Source organism: Nanorana parkeri, unplaced genomic scaffold (genome assembly GCF_000935625.1).
Source record: "Nanorana parkeri isolate BGI_ZX_2015 unplaced genomic scaffold, ASM93562v1 scaffold120, whole genome shotgun sequence".
In the NCBI taxonomy this organism is placed as follows: Eukaryota; Metazoa; Chordata; class Amphibia; order Anura; family Dicroglossidae; genus Nanorana; species Nanorana parkeri.
In genome coordinates this window covers 936,843-950,508 of record NW_017306388.1, presented here as the reverse complement: position 1 = coordinate 950,508, position 13,666 = coordinate 936,843, and the positions used below count along the sequence as shown (strand labels likewise).

The 13,666-nt window shown below is 40.6% G+C and overlaps 1 protein-coding gene across 1 annotated transcript in view; it reads left to right on the top strand.

Moving 5' to 3' along the window:
- Positions 1 to 13,666, top strand: part of PARVG (parvin gamma) — a 43,649-nt gene that overhangs the window by 23,170 nt on the left and 6,813 nt on the right. The window contains exons 5-9 of the mRNA XM_018553460.1: positions 2,536 to 2,651; positions 4,173 to 4,228; positions 8,040 to 8,059; positions 10,011 to 10,072; positions 11,960 to 12,028. Of these exons, the coding sequence (XP_018408962.1) occupies positions 2,536 to 2,651; positions 4,173 to 4,228; positions 8,040 to 8,059; positions 10,011 to 10,072; positions 11,960 to 12,028 (323 nt within the window). The remainder of the gene's footprint in view (positions 1 to 2,535; positions 2,652 to 4,172; positions 4,229 to 8,039; positions 8,060 to 10,010; positions 10,073 to 11,959; positions 12,029 to 13,666) is intronic.

Genomic DNA, 13,666 nt, shown 5'->3' with positions numbered 1-13,666 from the left:
TATATATATATATACAATATATACACACGAAAGGATGATGCATATAAAACAATATCCATAGAAAATGACAAAAATAACATAACAATAAACTGGTTGTCAAGCAATAATGATTTCAGCCGTTCCATTTTTCTACTACAGACTATTTTTGTTTTGTTTTTTTTGATAAATGAATACATTTTCTTGCTGCATTTGGATATAGAGCTGTGAAATATTTTAGAAATCACTTATTTCCTGCTAAGACTGTTTCCACTTATTTCTGTTTTTCATTGCTGCGGTTTGTATCAGATACCTGAGCAGCAAAGCTTGGGAAAACAGCTGGAATTTTTTTTAGCAGGTCTAGAAGATGAAATTTTCTAGGAAGAAAGGGAAAATAGATTTAAAAAAAACATGTCCAAAAGGGGGGCCGAAAAAAAAACAACTATTATGGAGATTAAAGAAGAACTCAAGCAAAAATATTTTGTTTCCTAGTTCTGGATAGAGCTGAAATGGTCGGTATTAGGATTTTAATGATGTTTGTATTTACTAATTGCAAATAGGATGTTCACTTTACCCTTTCCCGTACTTTAGTGAATGTAGAGAAAATTCCCTTTGCCATGAATACCCAATCACGTTCAAGGAAAATATAAACAGCAAAATTTTTGCTTCTACATGATTGGATGATGGAAGTCAGCAGTCACTTCATTCACTAAGCAAAGGGGAAATCCCCTTAAAAACGCTAATAGGTTATACATATAGCCTATTTGCCTTTAGTAAATCAACCCCCTTGTCTTGGTGGCCATTATCATCATGGCAAACATTAAGGGCAATTCTAAAAGTTATGCTTGTCTCAAGAAGAGAAATAGAAGGAATATTTTTAAATATGAACTTTAATTTCAGTGACGATAAACTGGGATTTCCTCAAAGTTGGGGGGGATCTTCACATGCTTCCCTCCAAGTCTCTAGGACAGGAAGTGAGACAACATTTCCCTGACAGCACCCTTCTCCAGTCATAAAAAAATAGTTTTGCCTGGCATTCTATATTAAAGCCCATCTCCTGGCAAACAAAACAAGTACCTTACAGTTTGGGCTACCCCTGCACTGCAAGGGTTAATTAGAGTAAATCAGATTTACTTACCTGATCCCGGCACCCTTCTACTCCCTAAGGGCTGCTAGACTTTTCACCTCTGATTCTTCTCCCTTGGGCTTCAGCAGTTTAAGGACTGCTGATGTCATCACATCTAATGCAGGTTCCACAGAATGGGAACGCTGAGGGACATTCCACCAGCTGGAGCGGAGCTGGAGGAGTAGAGAGCACTTACCGTTGGGGGAGCGGGGATCAGGTAAGTAAATCTGCTTTACTCTAGCTCCTAGACAAAAACAAGAACACAAAAACCTTGCATTGCAGAGTTACTCCACTGCAGCATTTCTTTTTTGTTGGCTTTAAAGGCCCATTCACACGTTTGTTTCTGCCAGATGCTTTTTCTATTAAAATCAATGGGAACATATCAAAACACATGTCAATGGGCAGCGAAACATGTCATAATTGCACGTTGACACAAGTAATGTGCATCAGTGAGTGTTGAAGTACAGTGCAATGCAACACATGGCAACTTACATTTCAATACCTTTCAATTGATTTCAGTGGGAAACTCATCTGTCAAACATGGACAAGTATGAACGGGTCCTTAATGAGGAAATGCATAGTTCAAGTTGTGTGAATGAGATTCAGCTGAATGTCTCTGAGGCTACCACTGGTAGCTGATATGAGGCTACCATGGGGAGGGGGGGTCACCTCTGGTTTGCAGATATTGCTGTGTCAGTCAGGTACAACCTGTCCTTGGAAAGGCTTTGAAAGGCAATGAGCTTCTAAGGGTGACGGAAGAAAGCCAAGCATCTCTTAGAACTAGTAGCATCAGAATTACATGGCAGCACTAGTAAAACAAATCAGGGTCTGACTTTTGCCTACCTTAGCTTTGTTCTGCAGAGAGCGACAGAACTCAGCAGTTTGGACAATTCCATACTAATAATAAAAAAGGTTGAAAATCAAGATATACCTGGTGATAAAAAAAGGTGACACAAGTTTGCTGTTTTATTAGCACGGTATTAGATGACTATGAGGATCTCTGACCAGTCCTTATTCCCTTCTAGCAAATGGCAGATTGGCCAGGAATGGCCTACTCCTTTTCCCAGGGCTTGTGTTGATGGGCATATGCAGTGTGAATTCAGGAACATTCACTTTGAGATGCTTCTGAGATCATTTTCGATTCATTGACAGATGAAATTGACCTTCAGTTGATTTCTTGACCTAAAGCTGACTTCCTTCTAAGCTGCACCAACCTGCATCAAGCTTTGTTTGCATTCTTATTGACCTGTATAGGGGGAGAAGCAGTTGTAGCACAAACAAAACCCCATCAACAAAGACCCTAAAAATGTAGTAAGTTGCCTTTTTGAGCTTATCCTCAATAAAGTGGAGCTCCTACAACATAACAGGTGTGGTCCGTGGAAAATGCAATACAAAAGTTATGTTTTTAATTTATTTGTGCTTATTTCAAACAGTGATCCACAGCAAAGACCTTCTGGCCACATTACACTTGCTTATCGCCTTGGCGCAGCACTTCCATCCTGACCTACCCCTTCCTGCCAATGTTTCTATAGAGGTGGTTGTGGTGGAGGTAATTATGTTTTTATTGTATATGTATTCTTTATATCTATCGTATCAACATACCTGCCTCCTTTATGAGAGGAGAAAGAGGGATACTTTGCAGCATGATGCATACAGGAAAAGGGCACATGCCTGCTACACCTCCTGTTATTTGGACCACAAAGTATTAATATGCTACAAATTATTTGTTAAAACCACAAGTGTCTTTTTTTACCACTACTTTCCTTTTATACTGTTTTTTGGTTTTTCAAAATAACAGATGCAATAATTTAGAGGTTGGCTTCAATTGACTTTTCTTTAGTAAAGTAGTTAAGATCAGCCTGGTAAACATGTAAAACAAAGAACAGTCATGGATACATATGGAATATTCATAAGCAGTATTTCATATGCAACTGACTAAAAACTAACCAAAATGTATTTTTTTTTTGTCCCTGACCTGACCGCGTGTAGCCCCACTGCAAGGGTTAATTTTTCAAAATCCTGGAGTATTATATATAAGGTGTTATAAAAAAAAGTGCAATTAACTAAGTGCTTATTTTAATGTCCTTAGTTATTAATATTAATATAATGTGTACCTGGCTTTTGTTAAATGTATTCTGCTTGGTGGCTATGAGTTACTTCGCGCATCTCTACTTGACGTGTTCAGTAAGCCTGTCTGTTATAAATGAGACATTGGCCTCTATTGAACTAGTGTTCAAAACTCAAATGTACACTGTATAGCTAATTTGAATACCCTACAAATGACTGAGTTCAAGTGAACAAAGCCAGCCCCATAAAGACATAGTTTGATGGGTTTGGTGTGGAGGAACTTGAGTGGTCTCCAAAGAGCCCTGACCTCAATTCTACTGACCACTCTTGGGATGAATGGCAACACCAATTGCGATACAGGTCGTCTAATCTAACATCAGTACTTGACCTTTCAAATGTTCTTTTGGGTGAATGGGCATGCATTTCCACAGACACACTACACAATTTTGGTGAAGACCTTCCCAGAAGAGTGGATACTGCTCTAGCCAGCTCCATTTTAATGCCCATGGTTTTGGAATTGGATGTTCAACAAGCTTTAGCTTTTGGACATATAGTGTGTACTGGGTCAGCTCACAAATAAAGATTTGTAAGGAAATCTGTGTAACAAGTAAAAGAAAAACTACTAAGTATCTGCTAAATGAATGTTTCTGGTTACAAAATGGCCACCAACCTTTGGTCTGGTTTTTTAAGTCCTTACTTCACACTTACAAGTACGTTTTATTTTTGAAGCGACACATCTGGTTTCAGGTTATGCTTAGTTTTGCGCAGTCATTTCTAAAAGTTCCCCTTAATGTTGTTTTAGGGAAAATCTACATGTTTTGTTTAGGAAGTGGCTCTAATTTGATTTTCCGTGCGGTGAAAGTTAGCTGGTAACATAAAGGTCATGTCTTAATATGGTTCCCGCATGTCGCTGGCGATTTGTCTTGTTCTATGCTCCAATTATATCTGACATTTGCTTTGGCTGACGCTGAGCGCTCCGATGTTTTTATGTCCCATGTCATAGCCAACCAAAACCGGAATGAAGACAGGAAAAGCCATTGAATGCTTCACCGGCTCCAGGTGAGAAGTGTCGCCTTATAATGACTTCTGGCAGCAGGGACTGTCACCCGCTGGTAATTGAAGTGCAACACAAGCCGAGGTTTGCTTAGTATCAAGGTGATCTGTACAATTCACAAATGGGTACATATGTGGGGAAAATAAAACCTTCCTCTCTATATCCAGGACATCCGTCACAAAACAAAAAACCTTTATGAAAGGCCTCAGATAGAAGGTGCCATTCTCGGACTCTCAGGCTCCATATTAGTTCTAGGAAGGGGGCAATATGAAGAATGCCTCTGCATTGCAATTAGTATGTAGCCCTGTAGTCAAGAATGAAGATTCACAAAAGGCTAAAGCCAAAATATGTACATAAAGCTTTAAGGGCAACTAAAAGCTGAAGCTAAAATCTTTTTTAAAAGTTTTGGATAGAGTGCAGAGAGATTAGAACACCTGTCAGGTTTTTATTCCTAATAGTGAAACAAATGGCAAACACACTCATCAATTCATAACTGGCTTAAAAGTAAGGTGGACATGGAAGGGCTTTACACAGTGCAAAAGTACAAATCTCCCAGCACACTCACAAGCCAGCCTGCAAGAAACTACACTGTCTAACTATTAGGGATAAAAACAGAGGTTTCAGTTGCACAATGTTTGCAAAATATGTGGAAGTCACGCGGCCTCGTCAAGGCCCCTCTGTGTGGTGTGGTCCTAACTCTTATCTATGAAAGCCTCCATCTTGGAGCATATATAGCAAATGCTATATATGCTTTTGCTATACAAAAGCAAAACATTCTCAATACACTCACTAGCCAGCCTGCAAACCTGCACCCAATTCATCCTTTGCTATAAATTCTCCAAGATGGAGGCTGTCATAGATTAGAGTTAGGACCGCACCACACAGAGGGGCCTTGACAAGGCCGTGTGACTTCCACATATTTTTCAAAAGTTGTGCCACTAAAACCTCTGTTTTATCCCTATTAGTTAGACAAAGTGCTGGGAAATGTTTGCTTATGCACTGTGTAAAGGCCTTCGATGTTCACCTTACTTTAAAGCGAGCTATGAATTGATGAGTGCGTTTGCCATTTGTTTCACTTATTGGATTTGGTGTGGGGACACACTGGGGCTCTTTAGCTGCCATTGTGATGTGCGGGGTCCCTGGTGTGTCCCTGTGCGTTTAAGTAAGTTTGAACTACCTCCTGCAAACCTGCACCCAATGCATCCTTTGCTATATATGCTCCAAGATGGAGGCTGTCATAGAGTAGAGATAGGACCACACTACACAGAGGGGCCTTGACGAGGCCGTGGAGCTTCCACGTATTTTGCAAAAGTTGTACAACTAAAACCTCTGTTTTTATCCCTAATAGTGTTTTTTTCTTTTTCTTTTTGCAGGATAGCTGGTGAGGTTTTTATTCCTGTTTTATGTCCCCTTTTTTTCCTCAGTATTTGTCCTGGTGACCATTATTACTAAAAGTGAAAGAAATTCCCAAATAGTGGGTGGTCATCAAAACAGGAATAGAAAGGAAATCTTTCAATGGGGACACCAGTTCTGGTGAGCCTGATGATCACCAGGGATCTCCTTCTCATTGGAGGGATTTCCTCTCACTTCCTGTTATCGTCTATTGGACAGGAAGTGAAGGAAAATCTCCCCAATGGGACACAGATGGCAAAAAAGCTGACAGAGGTTATAAACCTCCCTTACTGAAAAAAAAAAAAATGTTTAGGCTCTAGTTTTACTTTCAAGTGGACTTTCACTCACATGATAGACTTTCCCTCACTTTTTACTATTTTATTACTTATTTATTTTCTTTTACCGTAGCACAACTACAATGCTAGATGTGTTGGGGTGTCATTCAAAATAACTGGCACCACAACGCACTAACGTATGTTGCAGTATTGTGTTTTGCAACACGGTAGTGTGAAAGGGCCCTAAGGGAACATTTCTTACAGTGGACCTTTCAGTGAGGGGAATTTATCAAAATTGGAGCAGACAGAATCTGCAACAGTTGCTCAAGGGAACCAATCAGCTTGTTCAGTTAAACGATGAAAATGAAACATAGAAGCTTATTGGCTGCCATGGTCAACTGCTCCAAATGTCGTCTGTTTCATTCTTGATCAATTCCCCTCTGTACTTTACAAATCTGCATTTAAAAAAACCTGATATAATGCAATATACAGAAAACGTATGATAAAACATCCATTATCATTTAAAAGCCATCCGGTAGCTCCAGTCATTCTGATTTGACTAATGACACTGGTAAAGTCTGCCTCAGTATGACAAAAATAAAAACAGGTATGGATCTAAAATAAAGTTAGCTGAAACCCTGACAGCGAATGCTATTGATTTGGAAAATACTTTATTAAGCACAATACCTTTGTTTTATTATAAAGCAGTCATAAAGTTCCAGTCCAGTGACTTTGCCTAGGCTGAGATGATGTCATCAGTCTGCTGCAGGCAGGAGGAAGCATTTCCTCAGTCTCCTCTACTCCCTGTGATCAGACTGCAGCATTGTACTTTGTAAAAAGGCACAAGGTAAGACGCTGCAAGAGGAGCTGGTCTGTGTCAGATATTTGTGATCATACACAAGAACTACACCGGTGTTCTATCGAAACCTCCGACTTGTCGAGCTCTCCGACTGCGCACATCACATCCGGTGACTGCCAGTAGGAGATGTACAGCAGATGGAGCTAGTGCGCATGGGCAGAAAATCCTTGTCGAACTGTCTAACTATTGCCACTGCGCCTGCACGGCTAGTGTCTCATCGATTTCTTTAACCTAGTGCAAACTTATATTTGTCCTGGGTTAGAGAAGCCCATAGCCGCGCAGTGGCAACTGTGGTTGTAGAAAGAATCATGTGGCCGCTCAGGCGCTGTAACATAATATAACCTTTGACTGGTTATAGAATCCGATGAGGCAATCCTTACTGCGCCTGCGCGGCTATCGGCTCATCAGCTTCTATAACCCAGGACAAATATAAGTTTGCACTAGGTTAAAGAAATCGATGAGACACTAGCCGTGCAGGCGCAGTGGCAATAGTTAGACAGTTCGACAAGGATTTCCTGGGCATGCGCACTAGCACCATCTGCTGTAGATCTACTAGCAGTCACCGGATGTGAGGTCACCAGTTGGAGAGGTCGACAAGTTGGAACTCTCGATAGAACACCGGCACCAGGATTTACATGATTATGTCATCCCTGATGCGGCATCTCAGTCCAGGAAGTAGATGACCCTGGGTGATGCTTAAAAGAGAGAGGACTCCATCCTTCTGGAGAAAAAGATGAAGGAATTGTCAGGGGAAGTACTGTGAGCTCTGTGAGAGGTTATAAATAGCTAGGAGTATTGCAATGACACATAACTTAACATGTATGTACTTATCAAGACAAAATATACCTGATGCCACCTCCACTTTAGTCAAAGGGAAAAGGGAGCTGTTGCCCATAGTGACCAATTAGTAGTCTTTCCTTCTCTATGAAAACGAAAGAACAAATTTGATTGATCACTGTGGGCTTTGATCAACTCTGTTCCCGTAGTTATTTTTTTTTTTTTAAAGCCTCTATAATTAGTTCCTATTGTCATTTTTTTTCCCCGGGTTCTTTATTTATATATGTTCCCTGTAACATGCAGTGTGATAGCAAGTGTACGTAATCCCTGTGAAATTCAAAGGGGAAAGCCCTTTGCTATTTTTTTTTTACTTGTAAAACAGCAATGTCAGTCGGAAAAAGAAAAAAAAATACTGTTTATAATTTACAGCCAGTTTGCTTATGTTTTTTCCTTGTTTGTTCCCCTCATTAAATTACATTTTCCATCGCAATGCGCTCCCCTGGGTCACCGCAGAGAGGAAGACGCGGCTCCTAGTAAGTCATATCATCTTTAATTCATGACTCTACGCTTGTGTTCTAAGCATCAGGTTTGGCAGGACTAAACGGAACGACCCCTCTGAAAGTGACTAAGCCCGACTTGGAGGTGGCGGGATGCACGCTGTTGCTGTGGCAACTAAGGGAGACGTTGACCGGGCCTTATGGGGTGAAGGCAAATAAAGATTAATTGGCGTAAATGGGAACCGTAGAGAACATGCTTAAGCTGTCAGGGATTCTCTGCGAGCTTTCCTCTCGCTGCCTGAGCCGCGGCTGGCTGGAGAAAGTGACAGGCCTTTAGAGGCACAGAGTGGGCACAGATAAGAACCACTATTTGATAGGCAGCTTGTAAATGCTGGCAACCATAATTATCGAAGGACAAGAACGAGCTGACATTTTTTTTCAAGGGGGGCTGATTTATGGAGACCTGGAGGCTCATGACTGAGTGATTGGCAAGTCTATAAAAAACAAAATGGCGTTTCTACCCTTGTTGGGAAACTTTTTAAAGTCTCCTTCGTAGATGTGCTGACCTTAGCAGGTTTTTGATTTTGTTTTTTTACCAAAGCTTATGCCCATATGCCCACTTATGCTCTTCTCCACTAATGAAAGCTGAAACTGACATGGCAGGCGGCTTTATGATGTACTCACTTCCAGTTGGTTCGTCTTGGGCTTCTTTTTGGAAAAGAAACCTAAAACTGAAAGAGGCAGGCATGTGAAACAAGTGTTTATGGGCCATATACATCACATCTTGCTCCTCCTTGGTGGTGCACAGTGGCTCATTTTAAACTGAAAAGACCCCAGTTATTGATTTTTTTACTGGTATTTATATAGCACTGACAATTTACATACTGTACATTCACATCAGTCTCTGCCCCCAAGAAGCTTGCAATCTAAGGTCCTTATCTCACATACTACAACCTATGTAGACAGGAGCCATTTAACCTGCCAGAATGTCATTGGAATGTGGGAGGAAACCCATGCAAGCACAGGGAGAACACCATGCATATAATGTCCTGACCAGGATTTGAACCAGGGACCCCCAGTGCTGCAAACATCTAAACCACTGAACTATTTTCCAGTTGTCAAAAGCTAAAAATCAGTATGTAGTTTTGCTGCTTAATATTTCAAGTAATGATTTACAGCCATAGATATCCCAACTCTCCCGGGCGTTCTGGGAGTCTCCCGCTCTCTAGCAGAGTAAACATTTGCCTGCTATCTGTTTTTTTTTCCCTGACATCGGGGGCCGCTGGCTGCCACCAGTCAGAGAAAAAACAACAACAACATAGGAATGAATAGTTAGGCTTCTCTTGGCTATTTGAATTTGCAATAGCCAACAGCAGACTAGCTATTGTACCCTCCCACTGCTGCTGTCAATCAGCAGAGGTGGACCTGAAATAGACAATAGCAATCTAGCTATTCATTCCTATGCTGTTTTTTTTTATATTCTGACGGCAGCAGCTGTCAGAATACAAAAAAACAAACAGTGGATAGCATGAGAAGCAATAGCTTCTTTGATATCTGCCATCATTTCAGGGGGGTGCTCACTTGCGGGTCCAGTGCTTTAATTCCACTTCTTTCCACAACAGGAACGAAGGAACTCTCACTAACTGGGGCACAGAAACAACAAGCTGACTTTCTATCCGCTAGTCTATTGCTATATGAAGAGGTGGTCAATGGCAGGTTTTATTCTGTTGCAGTGTAACTTTATAGCATCTAAAATAATTTATAAATCAAGCTGCATAACTATGATAAATCTGCCTCCTGTTTTGTTTAACATTGCTTTGCTGTATGACCGAACTTATCGACATATAAAAAATAACAAAAGACAAGGTTACCTTTGCCCAGTGCTTGTCTAAGTAGAAAATCTGCGTGAGAAAAGCCTTTGTTTGTAGTAGTTATCATAGATATAAAATATAGTTTATATTTCAATTTACCTTCCTTTCCTTTTTAGAGAAAGATGCTTTTGACCAACTCTTTGAAATGAACCCAGACAGGATAAATGATGTAAAACAGGTAATTTATTGACACACTGGGACCAAGTGCATCTATTGGGCTTTCATGAGCACCAAAAGTTTTCCCTAACAATAGAGCAAGAAGATACAATGATGCTAAGTTATACATATTTATATCCCCCAGGCCACCCACTAGGAGTTGCATGGGCAGTAGAGCAGTAGAGCAAGGGTATAAATATTTGGGAGAACCTGCTGTAAGCTATCTTTGTCCCTCGCTTCCTGCCTTGGTAGGGTGTGTGCCAGACGTTTCATCGTCCTAGGCCTTCTGCCTCGGGAGGTCAAACATGTGCTATTATACTAAGGCCTGAGTCTTGGACCTAGGCTGCCATGGCCTTGCTGGAGGGTGTTCTCCAGGAAAAGTGAATTCTGAGCCTGGGAAGCTTCATCAAGGAGGGATTTTGGCTGGAGGTGCCTGATAAGCCATTGGGGAGCTTGGATCTTACAAGATGAATGTGTCTTACCCATGAAGATAAAGCTGCATTGACTACCACAGCCAGTTGTCTCTATTCATAGGATGCCGGTCTGGCTTGAAGGTCCTTTACCTCTGAAGGCTGTGATCATGTTTTCCCTGGAAGTCTACCATGTCGTGTCCTTACCCTCTCTCCCTTATTTTATGGTGACAAGTAAACTCTATCAACTATTTAAAATTGACTGACTCCCATTTGTTCACAACCCAACTAAAGGTCAAATCCTCTACACTGAGGATGGAACTTAGAACTGTCAGTCTATCTGACAACTGGGGGTCCCTGATAGACTCTAGGGGGTATTACAATAGCTTTCTCCTTTAAAAAAGAAAAAAAAAGCCCCATCTACATAAGACCACAATCAAACATGCAAATACAGAATCCTATATCGAATCGAAATGATACAAAATCCAACATAATTTTAAAATAGGGTACAGTATGTGTCAAAATGAATTATATGAGCTCACTTCATTCACATTGCTTCCAGGATGCAAGTGGAGAGTTTTATCATACGCTAGATTGGAGGAGCGAGTGTATATAACCTGTTTTGTTACCTGTCTCTTGCACATACTGGAATAGTTTGAGACCAATAAAAAAAGCTTATTAGTAATAGGCGGAACTTACCAATAGGGGTTGCACAAAAAAGAACGGTCTTGGGTAGCCCTACAGGGAAGAATGTTCTATTTTTGAAGACGCTGTATTTCAAGCAGGGCATAAACATTCCTATTTTCAAATAATCAGGGCCAGCAAAAATCATAGGGTTGTCATTGTAGGCTCGATGTTGCTTGAAAATCAGTTTACTTGTAAAAGTATAGTCTGACTTGCTCATATACAGTATCATATACAGTATCTCTCTGTTCACTCACTCTAAATAACAAGTGTAATGCACTGCATTAGGGGGAAAGGCATAGAATTGGGTCTCTGGTTGAAGGTCTGCAATGGGTTCCCTATCCTATATGACTATGCATGCTCAGTGACACCATCAGGGGATGGGTAGCAGAGGAGATCCCGAATTATACTCTTCTAGCAAATTGGGAGATATCACAGCTCAGCAGTGTGGGCTCCTTTGAGATCCTACCTCAACCTGGAAAAACCTATCTTCTCCAAATAATTCTGCCATGATGGTGAAAAGCTGAAGTTATAAGTAGGCTCCACCTGACTCAAAACTATAGGTACGCTCCAAGGGACACAAAACAAATTCTGCAAAGGTTTCCAGGCCCTCGGAAAACCACATGATCCAAGATCACCAACTTTTATTTCCTACCCCTCATCAGGCTACCTGCATGGTACCAGCTGTGGTTCTGCAATGATACCCACTAGCAAACTTACAGAATGACATGTTCTACCTTTGCAGGTACAGTTATCTAACACTAAACTCTTGTTTAATACTATTCTATAAACATGTCTCTCTTCTTTCCTTACAGGCCATAGTGAATTTTGTGAATAAACAACTGGTTAACCTGAGCCTTACTGTGAACGACTTGGACTCTCAGGTAAAGGCCAATGTTTTCTTGACTTCCTCTCTAGATTTGAATTTTTTTTTTAGAAATAACGTTTTGGCTTCACTTTCAACTGCAGTTTTGAAGACAGAATAAGATCTTCTGCCAGACCAGGAAGACGTCAGCAGTAGATCTTGCATTCAAAGTCTTTCACAATACCTATATTAGAAAAAGAATTCAGAATTTGTCATAAGAAATCTGAAATAAGGTTGTGTACAGTTGGTGAACAATAGCTCTGTGCACTGCAAGAAACAGGGACCACGGTAGGAGTATCTCCCTGCTAAGATCTCTGAGTCATGCACAAAACCATGTCATGATATAACCAACCATAGCTTAGCCAAAACTAAGAGTTCAATATGTAAAGGGATGTGTGGCCTGATAGGTACTATTTAAAAAAGGAATCGTCCACTTCCCGTCCGGAGCAATTTCTTAATTTTTGCACACACATAATAAAATCTGAAATTTTGGCTAATACAGCTTAAAGTTACCAAACAATTATATATTTTCTGAAAGCAGAGGCCCAGTAGAATAAAAAAGTGCTAGTTGCAATTTTTTATGTCACATGATATTTTTACAAACCAATATTTTTATGATAAAATGCACTAAAATGAATTCTAGCGAACAAAAACAGACTATAATACCCAAATAATAATAATACAAAAGATGCGGTCCTGTTGGGTTAATAGATACCAAACATGTCAAGCCTTATAATTGCGTGCACCCGTGAAATGGCAAAGCACTACAGTACCCAAAATTGCCCATTGGTGATGCTTTAAAACATTTTATCACTCATCACTTTAAGGTTAACAGTGATTGATGTCCCTAGAATTATTGTCGTTTATGGTCTGTCTGGAACAATCACCATTTTCATATGTATTTGCACCAGATGCTTCTTTGCATTTGTACTTGCATGTAATTGGGGGCAGGGGACTTTAAATTGTTATCACATAAGGAGCTAACAAACCCCTTATGAGATAGTAAAGAGGATGTGACAGGTCCTCTTTATGGAGACATCAAGGAACTATTAGACCCCAATATCACCTATGAAACCCAAAGAAGCTGATGAAGCAGAGATCTGCATCATTAGCTTCTTCTCAGGCCACAGCAGCCAGAGAGATGATAGACCAAAACCTGAAGTGATGTAATACATGTTGCTTCCGGGTTCAGTGATCAAAGGGGAGATCAGCAGCTGCTGATCTCCCTCTGATTGAGGTGCACAGACCCACCGTGTTTGTCGTAGGCCGTCACGGGGGGACAGCGGAGACCAGGATAGATAGCAGTGAAGGGGGTGGGGTTAAACACTCCCCAGCTCCATAAAATGGATCAAGTGGTGCTGTCAGCCATCTTCCTGGTATAACTGCTTTAAGACATTTCCATTTACATATATACGATGCAGTTATCAAAAACTTTTCTCCAATTTCTAAAGGCAGATTTTTAAATATGATATATTCATAGCTTTGTCTAAAGCATCAAATGAGCTGATCTTCTAAACCAGGCACTCTGAAAAATGTTTTGTCTTGTTTTGAGATCCATTGTCACTGACAGCTGAGAAGTAGGAGTGGCTAATGATTTTGTGAATCCTTCCACACGTGAGACTGATAAAGACATTGGGGGCACCATAAATGGCGGGGA